This window comes from Eriocheir sinensis, chromosome 38, assembly GCF_024679095.1.
Source record: "Eriocheir sinensis breed Jianghai 21 chromosome 38, ASM2467909v1, whole genome shotgun sequence".
NCBI classification, from domain to species: domain Eukaryota; kingdom Metazoa; phylum Arthropoda; class Malacostraca; order Decapoda; family Varunidae; genus Eriocheir; species Eriocheir sinensis.
In genome coordinates this window covers 7384006-7405416 of record NC_066546.1, presented here as the reverse complement: position 1 = coordinate 7405416, position 21411 = coordinate 7384006, and the positions used below count along the sequence as shown (strand labels likewise).

The window sequence follows — 21411 nt, the reverse complement described above, 5'->3', positions numbered from 1 at the left end:
AGGAGTTATCATCGTTTTTTCTCTATTCCTCTTTCCTTTATTCACTCCTTGTTTCCTCTCTCTTCCTTTCTTGTGTCTATTCCTCCTCTTCCTCCTCCTCCTTTTCCTTCCTTTTTATCCTTTTCCATTTGTAATTTTTTTTGTATAGGAGTTATCATCGTTTTTTCTCTATACCTCTTTCCTTTATTCCCTCTTTGTTTCCTCTCTTCCTTTCTTGTGCTTCCTCCTCCTCTTCCTCCTCCTCCTCCTCCTCCATTTTTGACCTTCCTTTCTCTCCCATGTCTCCTTCCTTCCGCGAATTTGTCCCAGAACTTACCTTTCCGTACCATCCTCCTCCCTGACCTTCCCTCCCTTCCCTCCAACCCTCCCTCGCTTTCTCTATGACCTTCCCTCCCGCTCTCCCTGACCTTCCTTCTCCTTCCCTCCCTCCCTGCCTGACACACCGACACTCCACTGGTGTATTGATCTGACCCAGTTCACGGCACCTCTCCCTCCCTCCCCCCTGCTCTCTCCCCTCTCTCCCCCCTTTTCTCTCCCTCTCTCTCTCCCTCCCTCTTTCCCCTCTCTCTAATGTGGGTGACTCGGCCAAGGGATGCGACCACGTGCTCTCTCTCTCTCTCTCTCTCTCTCTCTCTCTCTCTCTCTCTCTCTCTCTCTCTCTCTCTCTCTCTCTCTCTCTCTCTCTCTCTCTCTCTCGTTCTCGCTCTCATTGTTATTGTTACTATTATTATTTTCATCATCATCATCATCATTGTCATTCAAAATATCAGGAAAACCTTTGTTGCATCCTCTCTCTCTCTCTCGCTCTCTCTCTCTCTCTCTCTCTCTCTCTCTCACTCTCGCTCGCCCACTCTCCCTCACGCCATTTCTAAGACCTGGAGGAAACAGCTCCAAGCGAGAGAGAGAGAGAGAGAGAGAGAGAGAGAGAGAGAGAGAGAGAGAGGACGGTAAGAGATGAGGGGAAAAAAGAGGGAAGGAAAATGGGAATAGACAAAGAATGAAAGACGAAAGAGGAAAAGGAGAGATAAAATGAGAGAGAGAAAAAGGAAATAAAAGTAGGAGAGGAAAGGAATAAGAAGAGAGAACAATAGAGGTTAGAAGAAGGAAATATGAAAGTAGGTCAAGAACAGAGATGATAAATGAGAATAGTTACAATAAAGAATAAACGAAGAAAACACGAAAAGGATGGAAGAAGGGTAACCAAATAAAGATGAAAAATAATAGAAAGAAAGTAGGTGTTTAAAGAGATAATGAAGTAAAAAAAAAAGTAGTAAAAATTGATAGAAAAAAGTTAAATTAAAAGCCAGTTAAAGAGAAAATAAAGGAGGGGAAGAGCAGGATAAAATAAAAGGATAAAAAAGAGGAAAGAGAATGAGTGAAAAAAATGAAAAATAGGATGAAAGAGGAAAGTTAGGAGAAAAATACAAGAAGAATAGATGAGATAGGAAGTGTAGTAAGGAAGAGAAAGAAAATAATTGAATAAGAAAAATTGAAAAAAAGGACACTGGTAGAAGAGAAGGAGGAAGAGGAGAGGAGAGGAGAGGAGGATAGAAGGGGAAGAGAAAAAGACAAGCGCTGATGAGAGGGAAGTGGAGGAGGACAAAATAAAAGGAATGTAAGAGAAGAGGGAAATTGAAGGAGAGAGAGAGAGAGAGAGAGAGAGAGAGAGAGAGAGAGAGAGAGAAAGTTGTAGTGAAGCCAAAATCTTATCGATCAAATGAAGAGTCGAATCATCCTCCTCTTCCCTCCATCCTTTCCTCCATCCTTCTCTCCTTCCATTCATCTCTCACTTGCTTCCATGTTTCTCTCCATTCATCCTTCCTTTCCTCCTTCCTTCTTTCCTTTTATCTCAGTCTTTCTTTCCACTCATCTTCCTTTTTCGTCGATCCTTCCATCCCTCCATCCTTCTCTCCATCCTTTCTCCCTTTTTTCTTCTATTTTTCCATTTCTGCCCTCTATTCCATCCCTCTCTCCGTCCTCCCTACCTTCCATCCATCCCTCTCTATCTCTCCTTCCCTTTCTCAACTCATTTCTCCTCCACTCTAACCTTTCTCATTCTTTTCTCCTTACCTCCCGTATCCACTCTCCTTCCTCCCATACGCTCCTCCTCCTCCTCCTCCTCCTCCTCCTCCGCACGATTTACCTCGGAACCTTTCTCTTACATCCCTCCTCTCCTTACCCTCTCCTTCACTCTCTCCTCCCCTCCCTCCCTCCCTCCTTTACTTCCTTCATCACTGGACAAAACAAAACTTTGTCACGTGACGAGGTTTTGGAGGGAGATGCGTGGAGGAAATTTCCTTTCTCTCTCTCTCTCTCTCTCTCTCTCTCTCTCTCTCTCTCTCTCTCTCTCTCTCTCTCTCTCTCTCTCTCTCTCTCTCTCTCTCTCTCTCTCTCTTGGTAAATAGCCAAGAAATTATATAACAGTACTATTATTTTTTTTTTTACTTAATTTGTTCTTTTTTTATCTTCACCATTTTTTTTCCTCTTTCACCTTTCACTTAATTTGTTTTCCCTCTTTTATTTTCACTTTTCTTCTTTGTCTTCCATTTTCCGTAGTCTTCCGTGACATTTATTTCCTTTTTTTTTTTTACCTTTTCGTCAATCTCGTTTTCTTTAGTCTCCCTTCCTTTATTTTCTCTCACTCGGTAACGATTTCTCTTTCTAATTTGTTTGTGGTTTTTAAGTCGTTGTCTTCATCTACATAATTATCCCGGTAATGATGTGATAGTCTCTCTCTCTCTCTCTCTCTCTCTCTCTCTCTCTCTCTCTCTCTCTCTCTCTCTCTCTGCATCGTATCAAGTGTAGTGGTTACGTCAGAACAGAATGACGTCAGGAATCCTCCACCCACATTTCTTACCTGTGTGTGTGTGTGTGTGTGTGTGTGTGTGTGTGTGTGTGTGTGTGCCCCCAGACTGAAGGCACCCGAGAGTCATGGAGAACTGGGAGTAATGTGTGTGTGTGTGTGTGTGTGTGTGTGTGTGTGTGTGTGTGTGTGTGTGTGTGTGTGTTTGAGAGAAAAAGAGAGAGGGAGAGAGAGGGGGGGGGGTAGGGGGAGAGGTATTAATGTATGATGGAAGTAAGTGGATGGAAGGAAAGTGAGAGAGAGAAGGAGAGAGAGAGAGAGATGAAGGAGGGATGGAGGGAAATATTGGGTGTTGGAGGAAACTTTTGGGGCGGGGGGGGGGCGGAGGGAGGGAGGGAAGGAGGGAGGAAAACACCCACGCAGACGTTATCTTATTGATCAGAGACTGCCCTCCCTCCCTCCCTCCCGCCCTCCCTTCACTCCATTCCCTTACTCCCTCCCTCTCCCTCCTGTCCTTCCGCCCTCCCTCTCCCTCCTGCATCCTTCCACCCTTCCCCCCCTTCTTCCCTCCGTCCCTCCCTTTCCTTCATGTTTCCTATGTTTCCTGTCCTTATTTTTATCCTTTCGTCCTGTTTTGTTTATCTTCCTTCCTTCCTTCCCTTCTTCCTCCCTTTCTTTTCTCCTTCCTTTGTTTGGTGTATCGTCAACCTCATTTTCATCCTCACAATTTGCATGCATTTTCTTTTCCTTCAATTACCTTTATTCTTTTCCTTTCCCTTATCTAACATTCCCTTCCTTTCATTTCCCTTCTTTTCCCTTCACTTTTCTTTCCTTCCTTTCCCTTATCTTCCCTTCCTTTCCCCTCTCTTCTCTTTCCTTCTTTCCCCTTATCCTCCCTTTCTTTCCTTTCTTTCCTTTCCCATCCCTTTCTTTCCCTTTCCTAACCTAACCGTCCTTATCTTTTCTCTTTCCTTCCCATCCATTTCCTTCCCTTCCCTTCCCTTCCTTTCCCCTCCCCTCCCTTCCCCTCCCGTCCCTTCCCTTCCCTTACCTAACCGTACCGTCGCCTCCCTTTCGTTCCCTTCCCTTCCCCCACCCATTCATTCATCTCAAGTTATCGCATTTTAATACTTACGCACTTTTTCACTAAGTCCTTCCTCATTCCTCTGCTCCCTTTCATACTCTCCTCCCTCCCTCTCCTCCATCTCCTCCCTCCCTCCTACACGCCCTCCCTCCCCACCGGCTCTTTCCTTCCTCTTCCTCCTCCTTCACCACTCCACAACTTTTTTTTTTCTTAGTCCGTGAAGGAGGAGGAGGAAGACAGTGGTTTGTAGTCGAACACACGAAACACAAACAAATCAACCTCACAAACCAGTTACACAACAACAACAACAACAACAGCAACAGTGACTGGGGTGTGTTGTGTTGTGACGTCACTTGTAAACACGGCACGATGCATTCTGGGTACGTGTGTGTGTGTGTGTGTGTGTGTGTGTGTGTGTGTGTGTGTGTGTATTTCAACACAAACACTTCAAACATTCACATTGGATGTTAGGTTATATCCAGGTCAGTTAGCCTTGTGTTTCTCTCTCTCTCTCTCTCTCTCTCTCTCTCTCTCTCTCTCTCTCTCTCTCTCTCTCTCTCTCTCTCTCTCTCTCTCTCTCTCTCTCTCTCTCTCTCGCATAGCAGTACCGTGACAAGACAGCATCATCGTCATCATCAGCGTCTGTGTTCGGGTTTCGTCGGCCGACCGTTCAACTCCATGATTTTGCGTCATTCTTAGTAGTCCCTCCTCCTCCCCCTCCTCCTCCTCCTCTTTTTCCCACCCTTCCTCCACCTCCTGTCCCGTCTCTCCTCCCGCTCTCTCCTCTCTTCCCCTCGGCCTCCTTTCCCCTCTCTCCTCCTCCCCTCTCACCTCCTCCCCTCTTCCTGCTTCCCCTCCCTCCCCAGCGTTCCTCTAACCCCTGACCTCTCGCCTCTCTTCCTCTCTCTTTCATAGTCTCCCCTCCATTCCTCTTATTCCCTCCCTCTCCTCTCTTTTTCATGTTCCTCTTGTACCATATTCACCTCTCTTACTCCCCTCCTTCCTCCTTTCCATTCGTTCCCCTTTCCTACTCCCCTCTATTTTTCTCCTCTTTCCTTCAATCCTCTCCCCCTCCTCTCCTCTCCCCTCTCGCCTCCCGCGCCGCTCTCCCCCGCCTGTCGTCACTCCCTTACCTTGCCCCCCTTCTTCTCCCTCCTTCTCAGCCTTCCCCTCCCTGTTCTTCCCTTCCATTTTTCTTCAGCCTCTCCCCCATCCTACTCCCTCCTCCCCGCCGGGTGTAGACTCCCTCGCGTGTTAATTTCTCCCCACCCCCACCCCCCACCCCCGGGCGGGCAGCGGGGCACTCTGGGGCTTGTCGGTGGTGTGGCTGGCCGTGGTGGCGGCAGCGGCGCCGAGGCAGCAGGGTGCGGGGCCACCACGCCCGACACTCGGCCGGGCACGTGCGACTCTAGGGTTGCATGGCCCCCGTGGCCATCGGGTCCGGCCACGTGGCGGCCTCGGGGCACGCGACGAGCGGTGGGGCGTGAATGGCGCGAGGCGGGGCGCCGTGGGTCGGGCGTGGGTCGACGCGGAGTGAATGGGTTACGGGCGTGAGGGCCGGTGCGCGAGGGCGGCGAGTGCGCGGCGCGGGCGGCGGGCGGCGGGCGGCGGCCAGTGTGGTGCAGAGTGTGGCGCGAGAAGGATGTGGGCGGCCGGCGCCGGTCGGTGAGGACGGCGTGGCCAGCGAGATGGTGCTGCGGGCCGCTGTGTCTGCCGCGCCCCCTGGGGCTCCCCCGCGGCCCCCTGGGCCTCCTCCGCCCGCGGGACCCACCCAGCCCCTGCCCTCGAGCTCTACCTCGCCCAAAACCTCTCCGTTGCCCCCGCGGTCCGAGCTGCCCAGGCTGCCCCCGCCCCCCTCCAGCCCCTCGCCCAGCTCAGGACGCAGGTCCCCCGCCTCGTCCCCTCACAGTCCTCTGCTGGCCAGAACCCGCGGCTCCTCGTCCCTCACCCCCGCCCCTGCGGTCCCGACCCCAGCGTCCTCGGCACCAGCAAAGCTAGGGACGGGCGGGCCGGGGCGGGGCGGGCCCAGCCATCCACCTCGAGCCCCGCGGCCTCTGCCCCCGCCCCACCGGCTCATTCGGCAGCACTCGCTGGCGGCCGTGCTGGGGCTTTTCCGGGGCCGCGAGGAGCGGGGTGGGTCGGGCGGGGCGGCCGGGATGGCCGAGGAGTGGCCGCCTGTGAGGGAGGAGCAGGAGAGTGAGGAGCTCGAGGAGGAGCGTTGCTCCAGCGCCAACAACTCCCGCTCCCACTCCATCCCGTCCACCTCGGTGCCGCACCTCCCCCAGGAGGCCCGACGCAAGCGGCGCAGCTCATGCCACACAGACCCGTGCGGCCTGGTGGTCGCGCTGCCCCCGCCGCCGCACGCCATCAAGAAGAAACCGCTGACCAGCGAGGCGGTGGCGGCGGCGGCAGCGGCCACGCGGCGCTGCTCTCTCACGCTGCCGTACGCGGCTCTGTACGGCTCGTGGCAGAGCACCGCTTCGGCGCCCGGCAGCCGTCACGGCAGCAGCGAGATGCCCCCCGGCGGGGCGGGCATCAACCGGCGGGCTGCGGCGCCCTCGGTGGCAGTGGAGATGACCTCCATGGGGGCCGGCGGCGGTCAAGGGGCAGCCAACAGTTGTAGCGTCAGCCAGTCCCCCGCGGTGCCCCCCACCTCCACCCCCATGACCACCTCCTCCTCCACCGCCCCCCTCCTCCCCTCCCCTCCTCCGGAAATGGGGCACTCGGCGCCCCTGCGGCCGGTGAGCGAGGCGATGACCAACCTGCTCGCCTCCTCCCAACAGAAGGTGCCCATGAAGGACTTCGGGTCGGAGGTCCGCGCCTCCATGGACATCGCGCACTTCCTGTCGCAGGCGACGCTGGTGCTGGACGTGGCTGAGACCTCTCTGGAGGGCATCTGTGACCTGCTGCTGACCAAGCTGCTGGAGCAGGACGAGCCGCTCTGCTCCGTCGCCGAGGCCAAGTCCATCCTCTTCACCCACGACACCTGTGAGTACCTGTGTGCGCCTGACGCCCGCCGGAGGCTGAGCTGGGGCGGCTGAGTGCCGGGCCGAGGTGCCGTCCCCGCCGCGGGGCTGCCCGGGGCGGGGACGGCAGCAAGGCGCGGCGCGGACAGTCGATAAGTCACGGGATACTTGGTGCACAGGGGCACACGTACACGGGTGTGTGTGTGTGTGTGTGTGTGTGTGTGTGTGTGTGTGTGTGTGTGTGTGTGTGTGTGTGTGTGCATATATATATGTGTGTGTGTGTGTTTGTGTGTGTGTGTGTGTGTGTGTGTGTCAATGGAAATATCCGTATGTGTACATGTGTGTTCGCACGCGTGTGTGTGTGTGTGTGTGTGTGTGTGTGTGTGTGTGTATCTGGGTGTCAACACTTCTCTACAAGCGATCAAGTGTGGCGAGTGTGTTGCTGGGGTGTGTGTGCCTGCAGTGGCGAGTAAGTGCGTGAGTGCGTGAGTCAGTCTGTTGCCACCACCGTGTACGAACTTATTAGTAGAAGTAGCAGGAGCAGGAACAGTAGTAGTAAGAACAGCAGCAGCAGTACAGAACAAGTAGCAGTAGTTGTGGTGGTGGTGGTGGTAGGGGCAGTAACAGTAGTGGTTTTATTATTATTATTATTATTATTATTATTATTATTATTATTATTATTATTATTATTATTATTATTATTATTATTATTATTATTATTATTATTATTATTATTATTATTATTATTATTATTTTTATTGTTATTATTGTTATTATTAATTTTATTAGAAGTAGTTGTAGGAATGCCACGAGAGGGAGGAAGGGGCGAGGAGGAGGAGGCGGAAGAGGAGGAGGAGGAGCGAGGGGAGGAGCGAGGGGAGGTGTGAGAGAGTGCATACCAAAGTGCTCCAGTGTACAATGTCTTTCACCCTCCCCTTACTCTCCCCTTCACTCCCCCCTCCCCCTTCCTCTTCCTCCCACCTTCCTCTTTCTCCCCCTTCCTCTTCCTCACCCTTTCCTCCCCCCCTTCCTTCTCCCCCTTCCCCTCATCTTCCCCTTCTCTTCCGACTCTCCTCTCCCTTCCCTTCCGTGCTTCCCCCTTTTCCCTCCCTCCTTCCCCTTCTCTCCTGCAACCTCCCCACTTCTTCCTTCCCTCCCTCACCTCATCTTGCGCCTTCTCTTCCCACTCCCCTCATCTTCTCCTGTCTCTCCCCCCTTCCCTCTTCTTTCTTCCCCCCCTTCTTCATCCCCCCCCTCTTCCCCCCCAGTAGCCAGGAGGAGGAGCCACGCGGTAAACACGATCGGCTCGGCTCAGTCTAAGGCCCCGGCCGTGGTTCTGTGGCTCGGGCGAGGCACACTAAATTTGACGCTGGATACCGACCACAGCGATAGCCAGTCAACAACTCTCTCTCTCTCTCTCTCTCTCTCTCTCTCTCTCTCTCTCTCTCTCTTGCTCTTGCTCTCGCTCGCTCTTTATCTCTTTCCCTGTCTTGCCTTACCTAACTCTCTCTCTCTCTCTCTCTCTCTCTCTCTCTCTCTCTCTCTCTCTCTCTCTCTCTCTCTCTCTCTCTCTCTCTCTCTCTCTCTCTCTCTCTCTCATCGTGTTACTCCTAGATTTAACTCCTTTTATTTCTTTTTATTCTTTCTTTCCTTTTTTCCTCCCTTCATTTTTATTTTTCTTGACATTTTCCCCTTATTCTCTTTTTTTTTTCCCAATCATTATTCTTTTTCCTTCTTCCATGCTCTAGTGTCTCTTAATTCTCCTTTTCTTTCTTTTTTTTCCTCTTCGTTTTCCTCCTCAACCTCTTCCTTCTCTTCCCTAATTTGCTTTTCTTCTACCTAATCCTCATTCCCTTATTCTCTCTCTGGTCTTGTGTCTTCCTCCTCCTCCTCCTCCTCCCCCCTGTCTCCTATGCGTCGTTGTTGTTATTTCACTGACGGATATAGAGCAGGCGGGCAGGACTTAGGGGCTGCCCAGTCAACAGTACTAGAGAGGTTTATGGAGTTCGGGAATAAACAAAGGAGGGGGATGGAGCTAGGCCAGGGCTGAGTGAGTTAGGAGAGGCTCTGGGCGGGAGTGGTTGTTGCGAGTGGACAGCGAAGGAGGAGGAGGAGGAGGAGGAGGAGCGTTACCATATTATCGTACTCAAAACATCGCATTCATCAGTTCCAGGGCCCAAAACTTTCGTAGCCACACAGATAACGCGATTCTAGGTGAAGTTATCGTTCAAAGCGTTACTTGTTGGTGTTTGTTTTCCTATAGCTGTAAGTCAAAAACCGAAAAATGCGATGTGGCTGAGTACGATAATTTGATAACGCTGAAGAGGAGGAGCGTCATAATAAAATAGAAAGGAAAAGGTTAAGTTAGTGTACGCGTAGATAGTCCATCCGCTTGATAAGACTAAATAAAGTTGATGTTAATTTGCATCTTTTTATTCTTTCTCTCCCTTTTTTTGCGACTTTCATTCTTATTTTTCTTGACCTGTTCTCCTTTTTCTCTTTTTTTCCTTCCATATCATTATTCTCTTTCCCTCTTAGTTCTCCGGTTTTTTGTTTTCTCCTCGTTTTCCTCCTCAACCTCCTCCTTCACATCCTCCTCCTCCTGCTCTTCCCTGATTTACTTTTTTCTTTTACTTAATCCTCATTCTCTTAGTCTCTCTCTGCTCTTGTGTCTTCCTCTTCGTTTTCCTCCTCCCTCTCCTCCTCCTCCTCCTCCTCCTTGAATACATAGCAAGACGTTGGGTGTAGAAGGTACGTCCGCTTGTTAATATAAAAGGGAGAAATGTGTTGTAAATTTTGTATCTTTGAAGGACAAGCGTTATAGTTGAATACATAGCAAGACGTTAAGTATAGAAAGTACGTCCGCTTGTTAATATAAAAGGGAGAAATGTGTTGTAAATTTTGTATCTTGGAAGGAAAATCGTCATAGCAGAATAGAAAGGAAGATGTTCATTATAGAAAGTTTGTTCACTTGTTAATATGAAAAGGAGAAAGGTGATGTTAAGTTGAATCTTGGAAGGAAAATCGTCATAGCAGAATAGACAGGAAGATGTTCATTATAGAAAGTTTGTTCACTTGTTAATATGAAAAGAAGAAAGGTGATGTTAAGTTGAATCTTGGAAGGAAAACCGTCATAGCAGATTAGACAGGAAGATGTTCATTTTGTAAAGTCTGTCCACTGGATAACATGAAAGGAAGTTGATGTCATTTGGTATCTTAGAAAGAAAATATATAGGTTCCTTAATTTAACCTAGGAAACGGTTTTGCAGGGGAGTGAAGAAGGAAGGAGCGTCATGTCAGAATAGAAAGGAAGGCGTCCAATATTTAGAAAGTCCGTCAGCTTGATAAGACGAAAGGAAGGTGATGTTAATAGATATCTTGGACTGGAAATAGATTCAGATTCTTTCTCCAACGTTACCATGGAAACTATTTGGCAAGGAAGTATAACGTAGAAAAGGACAACATGGAATGCATTGAGAGAGAGCTTGATATAGAAGAATCAGACAATATGAAGAGCGTTGAGAGAGATAATAATGAAAGTATAAAAACTGACAGCGTTCGAAAGCGACATTGCAGTAATTTGATGAAGGAATAGATTTGAAAAGTTTGAGCACTACAAAGAGGCAGTAATTAATATACCGATTCTTTATTTGACCGTGAAAGCTGTTTTGCAAGAAAGTGAAAGGTAGAAAGAACAATATAGAGAGCATTGAGGAATATATTGATGAAGTATGTTAGAGCACTGCAAAGAGACCGTAATTAATATACCGATTCTTTATTTGACCGTGAAAGCTGTTTTGCAAGAAAGTGAAAGGTAGAAAGAACAATATGGAGAGCATTGAGGAATATATTGATGAAGTATATTAAAGCACTACAAAGAGCCAGTAATTAATATACCGATTCTTTATTTGACCGTGAAAGCTGTTTTGCAAGGAAGCTAAAGGTAGAAAGAACAATATGGAGAGCATTGAGGAATATATTGATGAAGTATATTAAAGCACTACAAAGAGCCAGTAATCGATATACCGATTCTTTATATGACCGTGAAAGCTGTTTTGCAAGAAAGAAAGGTAGAAGAATATATTGATGAAGTATATTAAAGCACTACAAAGAGCCAGTAATCGATATACCGATTCTTTATATGACCGTGAAAGCTGTTTTGCAAGGAAGTGAAGGGTAGAAAGAACAATATAGAGAGCATTGAGGAATATATCGATGAAGTAAATGTCAAGCGCGACCATTCGAAGCAACATTATAATTTGATGATGACACCTCTTCAAAAAGTAGAGCATTGCAAAGAGCCAATAATTAGTATACCGTTTCTTTATATATACGTGGGAGCTATACTGCAAGGAACTTAAAGGTAGAACATTATGAACATTACAAAAGAGTGATGAAAGTAAAAACTAAAAAAGGTGTCAAAATTTAAAAGCGATGTAATAATTTCATGAAGAGACCGTTCCGAAAAGTTAAAGCAATGGAGACTCATGCAGAGAGAGCCAAGTTAGTGCGGAAGGGAGTGAGGGAGCGGAGAGTGGTCAGGAGGAGGAGGAGCGGAGGAGGGCATGTCCGTGAGTGGAGCGTCGAGGCCAGCCAGTGAGCTTTAAAAGTGAGGAGGCCGCGGGAGTGGATGGACTGGCTGATGAAGTACACGCAGAAAGGACTTAGCAGGGAGAGGAAAGAGGGTCGCGGAGTCGCTGCAGATTCTACGTTGAACTAGAACATGAGGCAGTAGGGGAATGAATGAAGGTTTGAACATAGTAATTAATGAAGCTAGTGTAGATACGTTGACTATAGAGCATGGGGGAAGTAAGACAATGAATGAAAACGTGCGTAGTTAATTAATGAAAATAGTGCAGATAATACGTTGAAATAGAACATGAGACAGTAGGGGAATGAATGACAATTTGAACATAGTAATTAATGAACCTAGTATAGATTAATACGTTGAAATAGAACATGGGGAATTAAGGCTTTGAATGAAAACTTGTATAGACACAGCAGATCATACTTAAGCAATGGAATATGGGTAACGAAGGCAATGAAAGAGTAATTATTGAAGACAGTGTACCATAATAAGTGAGTTTGCAGATCTTAACGAACCTAGTGCAGATTAATACGTTGAAATAGAACATGGGGAAGAAAAGCTATGAATAAAACTTGTATAGACACCGCAGATCATACTTAAGCAATGGAATATGGGTAACGAAGGGAATGAAAGAGTAATTATTGAAGACAGTGTACCAAAATAAGTGCGTTTGCAGATCAGATATTAAAACAGAAGGCTAGTCCGTAGGGGAATGAATGAAAGTTTGAACAGAGTAATTAGTAAAGACGGTCTACCCAAAATAAGTGAGTTCTTGTAGATCCTCCTGTTAAACTTTCTTGAGGAGAGTATCAAGACGCCTCTCCACCTGTTTTGGCCTCTCGTTCTTTTTGCTTTTGTCTGGAGTAAGGTTTAGTGGGCTGTATTTCCTTGTTGTTGTTGTTTTTGCCCTTGACCTATCTCTGCTGTAAAAAAAAAAAAAAATAGGACATGGCTCAGTATGACAAAACAATGGAAGAATTCAACCAGTATCGTCACTCATGCATTCCTTTCACTGGTTAACTCTGAAACAGCTTCCTTCTCCGGCATTTCCCTCTTCCTGTGGTTTAAATTCTTTCAAGGGTTGAGTATTAAGACACCTACACAAACAAGATTGATAATTATTTCAGCTTATACATTCTTCATATGGGATTGTAACAGGAGAGTTGGTTTTGTAATATTGTTTTGCCTTTGACTATAAACTCACCGTAAGATAACATGCTTGAAAGATAAGGCAGCGATAAGGGAACTAGCTAACGGGAATCTAGAGAGAGGACGAGTATACAAAGAAGGAAATCAGATAAAGCACGTCGCAGTAAATAATAAATGTGTATATCAGATAATACCTTACACGGATGCCGGAATACACCCAGACCAGCATGGCCCCCCGAGGCATGAGTGGCATAGAGGAGGGTGGCTGAAAACAAAGGAAGCTCAAACCGAATTATGGCGGCCCGCGGTGCAGCCCTTAAATATCCAGCTCCCGTAATTGGTTAAAAAAAAAAGGTTAATGATCTCGTGAGGTAGAAAATTGAGTAGCTCCAATCCTGTTACCTGTCCACACAGAACTCAGGGATTGTGGCGATGATTAATTAGCGGGAGAGAGAGAGAGAGAGAGAGACGTAGAGAAGTAGGAGAAGCAAGACAAGAAAGAGAATGGGGTAAATTAAGGAAAGTTAAAGGCAGTTAGAGAGAGAGAGAGAGAAAAAAAATCTGAAATCAGGCAACAAAAACTCATCAAAATCTCGGGTTGACATCCGGGGGGAATACCAGTCGTCAAAACAACTCTAGATTAACCTTGTCGCTCTCCTTTCTCTCTCTCTCTCTCTCTCTCTCTCTCTCTCTCTCTCTCTCTCTCTCTCTCTGTCCCTCCCTCCCTCCTTCCCTCCCTCCTGCTTTCCCTTTCATGAATAATATCCCAGAATCTTTTGGGTCTCATTTTGTCTTTACACGTTCAAGAAAAACACGTCTTTCCTCACCCATTCCCTTCCTTTATCCCTTTTCTCCCATCTTCCTTCTTCGCTTATTCTTTTTTCTCCCTTCTTTCTCCTTCCTCCTCCTCCTTCGCAAATGTTTGCCTCTCTCCTGTACTTTACTTTTCCTCTTTTTTTTTTTTCCTTCGTCCTTCGTATCTTCTTCCTCCTCCTCCAGCTCCTCCTCCTTCAAGCCTTATCTTTCCTCCCTTTTCTCTCTGTTTTGCATACACACACACACACACACACACACACACACACACACACACACACACACACACACACACACACACACCTTCCCCTCCCACACCTGGATTTACATAATAGTCGAGTTAAACACAAAAAAATAACACTAATAATTTGCACCTTGATTATTAGCTATTTACCGGCGGGACTTTGCGATACAGCGCCAAACAATTTTACTCCGTTGTCAAAGGCGCCCATAATTACTCTTGCAAATACCTGCTTTCGAAATGAGCGCGCTAATTAACCTCAATAGCCAGGTGGGAAGCCTTGGAGCGCCCTGTTACCTGGTTTGGTCTGTAGCGTTCCGCAACGTGTCTCAACCTGCCCCAACCTGAAATACATCGACCGCTCCGTTAGCTTCAATCCCTCGCTGTCAGTCATCATTCCCTTTGTTTTCACCTCTCTCTCTCTCTCTCTCTCTCTCTCTCTCTCTCTCTCTCTCTCTCTCTCTCTCTCTCAGCGTTACTTCAATAGCTGGGAAAGATAAAGAAAAGACATTCATAAGAGTTACCGCCCAAATATAACATCAAAGAAAACCAAGCCAGTATCTTTTTTTCCCATTGGTTGTGTTTTTTTTTTCGCTTCCCATTCTCACGGTGTTACGTAAATGGCTGAAATGAGAGACGTCTACGAGAGTGGCTGTCTGTAAAGCGGAAAAACACACACACAGACAACACAAACCAGCGCTCCTTTATTTGTTTTGTTTTGTGTTTCTCGTTTTCTCTTGTTTCCACGGCAGGGATTATTGTGACGGATAAAGCCAAATAAACACGCTTGCTCGCTCTGCCAAGGAAGGTGTAGGAAAGGGAGTTAAAGGAGAGGGGGATGAAGATGATTGATAGGAGTGCACGTGAGCGGCAGGTTAGGGATTAAGATAAGGAGTGTATGAACTATGTCTTTCCACTGAGAATGATCGGTGAAATGTTACTAGATGAACGAGAAAAGAGAAGCAATGAGCGAGTGTGTGAAAGGGAGTTAAGGAGAGGGGGATGAAGATGACATAGGAGTGCACGTGAGCGGCAGGTTAGGGATTAAGATAAGGGATGTATGAACTATGTCTTTGCACTGAGAATGATCGGTGAAATGTTACTAGATGAACGGAAAAAAGAGAAGTAAAGAGCGATAAAGTATACGTGTTGAGCTGGTCAAGTATTGTGGAAAGGGAAGGGATGTGTTGACCATATCTATGCACTGAGAATGATATACAAAATGCTGATAGTTTAACGAAAATCGAGACGCATAAGAAAAATTGAATGAAGATTAAAAGCCGTATTTTTAAACATTTCGTCACCCAAGTTCACCTATTTGACAAGGCTTTCCTAAGAGCGGGGCATTTCCAGAAGTAGTTTTATGACCCTGGTGGTAGTATGACCTTTCTTCAGTACCGTGAACCTAAAGAAACACTCAATAGGACCTGATTGACCCTCTCTTTGAACTTTAGAAATAGTTGATGTGAGAAGCGAAAGTGTCTCATAATACCAGTCTAATATGCAAAGGAAGAACAATTAATTTCCAAAGGAATATCGGAATTATTGATGGAACAACCGAATGAATAACTATAGAAAAGAAGAACTTAATGAATCAGTACACGAAGAAAGAACCAAAAAAATAGATATACAAAGGAAGAACTGACAAAATAATGAATAAATGTAGAAATAAAGAAATAACTCAGGAACAGATATATAAAGGTATAGAAATAAATGAATCAGTATACAAATGAATAAATACCAAGGATGAACTGAGTGAATAAATAAACATGCAACGAAATATATGCAAAAATCAATCACTAGAGAATCAATGACAAATCGTACAAACCAAACCGTCGACTTCATAAACACACAAAAGAAGAACTGGATAACACAAATACAAAAAAGAAAACAACAACTAAATGAGGAGATACACAAACGAATAAACAACTAAATAAACCAAAGCACAAAAGAAGTAACAACAAAACGCATCAACAAACCGTCGACTCATAAACCCTTCGTCAGAGAGCCTTCGTCGGGTGCTCCGCCTCCCCGCGCCTTCAGCCCCGCGCCGGCCGCTCCATCGCCGCCTCTTGGTATTCGGGACTCGCCTTCTGAGCCTTGGTGGAGCGGCGTCTGGCTCGCTTTTTATTTCTCGTTTGTTTAACTCGCCCTTCGCCTGGTCCGCTGCCGTCCAGGGAAGAAAAGTGTTCGGTTATAAGAGTGAGAATGGAAGAAGAGATGTTGCTGGTTCGTGTTATGGCGATGCTGTGTTTGTTTTAGTTCAGTGTCTTTATCAATCCCGCTGTCAGTAGTATATAGTTCAAAGTTCATTCTTGGAGTACCTTGCAAGAGAGAGAATGGAAAAGAGATGTTACTGGTTTGTGTTTTAACGATGTGTAGTGTTCTTTTTTTTTACAAGGGAGGCTTAAGGACAAAAAAACAAGTCAAAAAAAGCAAAAGAAAAAAAAGACAAGCCAAAAAAAAGCAAAAAAAAAAAAAAAAGCAAAAGAAAAAACTTCTCAAAAAGCGAAAAAACAACTAAGTACTGCTCCTATGAAAGAGTATAGAACAAAGCGTCCAGAAGAGAGGTCAATTTCGAAAGGCTTAGAGTTCAATGCTTTTATTAATCCTTCTGTCAGTATTAAACAGTTCAGCATTCCATCTAGGAGTAGCTTTGAAGACGCATGTAACTACTCTGTGACCAAAAAAATATTCTCATTTGAAGTCAAGTTGTGTTGGTTCGATTCTCGTTATTGTTTTACCCTCCGCTTGGCCACCTCCTTTGCCGTAAGAGAAGCCGTGATAATTAGGTATAGAGTCAACTAATAGCTTGTGTGTTTCCTTAAGAGTTATGGAGCCTGAAAGAACGATCAGCTAACGAAAGACTTAAGTTAACGAAGGACGAGTAACGATGAGTGATTAGTTAACGAACAATGATGATGACGGTCAACGAAGGACCATCAGTTAAAACGAAGAACAATCATTTAACCAAGAAAGCTCAGTTAAACGAAAAGCGATCCTTCAAACGTCAGTCAACAAAGAGCGATCAGTAAACGAAGGATGACCTGCCGCGTTAGTCATGACATAAACCAATCGTTCTGGGTGCAATGAAAGGGGAGGAAGAGCATTGGCAGCAGGAGGAGAATAAAGAGTAGAAGGAAGAGGAAGAGGAAGAAAAAGAGGAGTAACACGAGGAGGAAAGATAAGAGTAGAAGAACAAGGAGGAGAAGGAGGAAGAGGAGAAAAAGGAGCAGAAGAAAGGAGTAACACGAAAAGGAGGAGGAGAAAAAGAAAAACGAGGAGGAGAAGGAGGAAGAGGAGAAAAAAGAGCAGAAGAAAGGAGGGGGAGTTACAAGAGGAGGAAGAAAAGGAGTAGGGGGAGAACAAGAAGAACAAGGAAGAGGAGAAAAAAAGGAACATAAGAAAGGAAGTAAAGGAGGAGAAGAACAAGAGCAAAGAGGAGGATGAGGAGCAACACGAAGAGGAAGAAAAGGAGTAGGAGGAGAACAAGAAGAACAAGGAAGAGGAGAAAAAAGGAACATAAGAAAGGAAGTAAAGGAGGAGAAGAACAAGAGCAAGGAGGATGAGGAGCAGCAGGAGGAGGAGGAGGAGGAGAAGGAGGGGGTCAGGAAGAGCAAATGCAGCAGATGATGGTGGTGGTGAGGGGGGAGAGGGAAGGGGAGGAAGAAAACTTGTCTAGCCTCGTCTCACTCACTCAAGGGAATCGAACAGGCGGGACTTGGACACCTCGCCGCCAACCTCCGCTCTGGAATGCCGCCGCCGCCGCCGCTCAGTCAATCATCCACCCGCGTCTTGAGTTTTTATTTTTTCGCCATAACTCCGTCAAAGTTTAGGCGCCCGTGATTGTGTGCGGCGCTCCTCCTCCTGCTGCGCCTCCTTCTGCTTCTACTGTGTCTCCGCTGATGTGGGGAGACTGTTCATGTTCCAGACGTGTTTTGAATGAAGTGAACAAGTGTAGGACGAGATAGGAACGCGTTTGGATAGGTAGAGAACGAGAGTAACGTGTTTGAGCATGTTTGAAACTGAATATGAACGTGTTATTTGAGCATGTATAGAACGAGATATGAACGTGTTTAACATGTATATTACGAAATAGGGACGTTATTGTTGACTTATTCCAGTCGTGTTTGGGATAACAGGACTGGTATAGAACGAGAAAGGGACCAGTACGAATTTGGAAGTTTTTTTTATTTTTTATAGAACGAAATAGGGACGAGTACGAATTTGGAAGCGGTTTTTTTTTATAGAACGAAATTGGGACGCGTACGAATTTGGAAGATTTTATTTTTTTTATTTTTATAGAACGAAATAGGGACCAGTACGAATTTGGAAGTTTTTTTTTTTATATAGAACGAGAGGGACAGGTACGAATTTGGAAGTTTTTTTTATATAGAACGAGAGGGACAGGTACGAATTTGGAAGTTTTTTTTTATATAGAACGAGAGGGACAGGTACGAATTTGGAAGTTTTTTTTTACATGTTCTGGTCGTAAGATAAAGCGATGAGAAGCTTTATCACGAGAAGTGGGCGCGCTGTAAGCTATCCTTTGTCTTGGCGACCTTCAAATGAATTATCGGCGGACTCAAAGATGATGCATGAACGCCCAAGTTTCAAGGTCACACGACGAGGCATGCAAACACAAATCACCAGCCAACGTGAGCCCGTGCAGCGACAGGTAACAGGTGCTTGATTAAACGAACAGGTGGAAAGAAAGTGAAAATATTAGTGTTTAGAAAAGGCGTATTAGTTGCCGAGAAATCATTAAGGGTCATATTTTTAAACATTTCGGCTCCCAAGTACACACATTTGACAAGGCTTTCGTAGGAGTTCTGCGCATTTCCAGGGGTAGCTTTATGGCCCTGGTAGTAGTTTGACCCTTCTTCTGTACCATTAACCTCAGTACACATATTTGGCAAGGCTTTCGTAGGAGTTTTGTGCATTTCCAGGGGTAGTTTTATGGCCCTGGTAGTAGTTTGACCCTTCTTCTGTACCATTAACCTCAGTACACATATTTGGCAAGGCTTTCGTAGGAGTTTTGTGCATTTCCAGGGGTAGTTTTATGGCCCTGGTAGTAGTTTGACCCTTCTTCTGTACCATGAACCTCAGTACACATATTTGGCAAGGCTTTCGTAGGAGTTTTGTGCATTTCCAGGGGTAGTTTTATGGCCCTGGTAGTAGTTTTACTCTTCTTCTTTACTATTAACCTCAGTACACATATTTGACAAGCCTTTCGTAGGAGTTTTGCGCATTTCCAGGGGTAGATTTATGACCCTTCTGATAGATTGACGCTTCTTCTGTACTGTGAACCTAAAAGAAACACTCATGAGAACGCGACTGATCTCCTATTTGGCCTTTGGAATTAATTGATGTGAGGGTTGGAAGCATCTGACAATACCGACCTGAGTCTTCGCGTAAATATATTAAGCTGCGTGATCAGGATAAATGGTTCGCGTGTTTGTCATTTATGTGTAATTGTACCACGAGACTGTAATTTTGAATGGCTGAAGATTATGACAAATTACACTGAACGGCTGAAAAAATGCAGATCGTTTCCATATTTTACTCTATTATAATGAATGGCTGGCGTCTCATTTGCGTGTCTACGATGAAAAGGTTGATATCGCTTAGGGTCCGTTCACACTACCGACTCTGGGCCACGACAACCCAGCGACTCGGGGTATACAAGGTCTTGGGTGTGAAATATTGATGTGAAAGAGTCGCATATGGTCGGAAAGAGGTCTAGAAACGATCGCGGGATGCTTTAGTCATTGCACTTTCAAGGATCAGAATAAATGGCTGGAGGTTGTGGCTGAAAAGTCGAGATCGTTTACTTATAGGACGAGATAGGAACGTGAATGAGTGATCGGAAAAGTAAAAATCGTTCAGTCCATCCGAAATTGACCTCTCTTTCGGCCATTCTACTTTCATAGGCACAGTGCTATGGCCTTTTTGTTTATTTAGTTTTACCCTTGAGCAGCTTCCTCTACAGTAAAAAGGGTTAGTATGCTTTGAGATTAAGGTGAATGGTTAAAGATTATGGTGGATATTTCAATGAATGAATGAAAGCGTTGAGATTGTATTGACATTATTATTTTAAGTTGGTTTTTCAATACGTTCACTTTTCGTTTCATATGTAGAAAAGATTTTACGGTGTGTGTGTGTGTGTGTGTGTGTGTGTGTGTGTGTGTGTGTGTGTGTGTGTGTGTGGAGTGTCTTGTGTGCGGAGCTTTCGTTTGTTTGTTTGTTTGTTTGTTCTGTGGGTGAGTTATGTCTTAGGGCGCACTAATGTCTGCCGGAAAAGCCATTCTCTCTCTCTCTCTCTCTCTCTCTCTCTCTCTCTCTCTCTCTCTCTCTCGCTCTCTCGCTCTCTCTCTCTCTCGCTCTCTTCGACTTCTCATTCTTTATCTCTCTCATTCTATGCAGCCATGCGGTTTTTTTTTTTTTTATAGTCTTTTTTCCTCCATCTTTTCCTTCTCTAATGCTCTTTCCTTTTTCTTCGCTCTTAATCACATTCTCCATTTTTCATCACCGAGTCTTATCCTCTAGACACGCAGTAAAGGAGGAGGAGGAGGAGGAGGAGGAGGAGGAGGAGGAAGAGTTCTAAGAAGGTATGAGTAAGAGGAGGAAGAGGAGGAGGAGGATAGTTTGTTGCAGAAGGAGGAGGAGGAACTGGAGCAAGGAAAGGAGAAGTGTTATGATAGAGGGAGGAGAAGGAGGAGGAGGGTGGGAGGGGAGGAGGAGGAGGAGGAGGTGAGGAAGAGTAAAGGTAGAAAGTGGAAAATAATTGGAGGAGAAAAAGTAGGACGGAGAGGAGGAGGAGGAGGAGGAGGACCAGGGAGATGAGAGGAGGAGGAGGAGGAGGAGGAGGACGGGACAGTGAGAAATATATATCATTGTATTTCTGAGAAGCGAAGAGTGAAATATGTCACTATATCACTCCTCCTCCTCCTCCTCCTCCTCCTCCTCCTCCTCCTCTTCTTCCTCCTCCTCCTCCTCCTTTCGTCCTCTCTATCTCTCTCGTCTTTTTGTGAGGCGGTGAGAGAGAGAGAGAGAGAGAGAGAGAGAGAGAGAGAGAGAGAGAGAGAGAGAGGTAAAGAGGAGGAGGAGGAGGAGGAGGAGGAGGAAAAGAGGGGTTAGTGATGATGATTGTCGTGGGGGGAGAGAGAGAGAGAGAGAGAGCAGATTTTAAGGTACATATGGACATTTAGAGAGAGAGAGAGAGAGAGAGAGAGAGAGAGAGAGGGAAACAAGCGGAATAAATAAAAATAAATAAACAGTTAGGAGAGAAGCAGGACGAAGCTGAGGAGGAGGAGGAGGAGGAGGAGGTGGAAGGCGAAGGAAGGAAGGAGGAAAGAGAGGAAAATGGAAATGGAGCTAATGGTGTGTGTGAAAGGGAGCGAAGGAGGGAGAAGATGGGGAGGAAGAAGGTGCAGTAAGGTAAATGGGGCAGTTAAGAAGGTAAGAGGGCATGCTGACGTGAAGGGAGGGAGAGAAAGAGGGAGAGGTAAGGGAAGGGAGACAGAGAGATAGAAAAGGGAAACGGATAAGAAGAAAAGGAAGATGAAAAGATAAGGGAAGAGAAGCGATGGGAAGGGAAGGAAGTGTGAGAGAAAGGACGTGAAGAGAGGAAGGGAAGGGAGAGATAAAGGAAAGTTAAGGGAAAGGAAGGGGAGGGAGAGAGAGAGATAGAAAAGGGGAACGGATGGGAAGGAAAGGGAGATGAAAAGATAAGGGAAGAGAAGGGAAGGAAATGTGATAGAAAGG

General features: G+C 46.1%; 1 protein-coding gene across 6 annotated transcripts in view; it reads left to right on the top strand.

The window, feature by feature from the left end:
- Positions 1-21411, top strand: part of LOC127008620 (solute carrier family 4 member 11-like) — a 168990-nt gene that overhangs the window by 96567 nt on the left and 51012 nt on the right. For 3 of the 6 annotated variants that reach the window (XM_050880860.1, XM_050880858.1, XM_050880859.1), the window contains exon 4: positions 6671-6875. In XM_050880860.1, the coding sequence (XP_050736817.1) occupies positions 6671-6875 (205 nt within the window). Of the gene's footprint in view, positions 1-5018; positions 6876-21411 lie in introns of those variants that run through there. The other 3 variants (XM_050880857.1, XM_050880856.1, XM_050880855.1) reach the window with 3 other exon arrangements.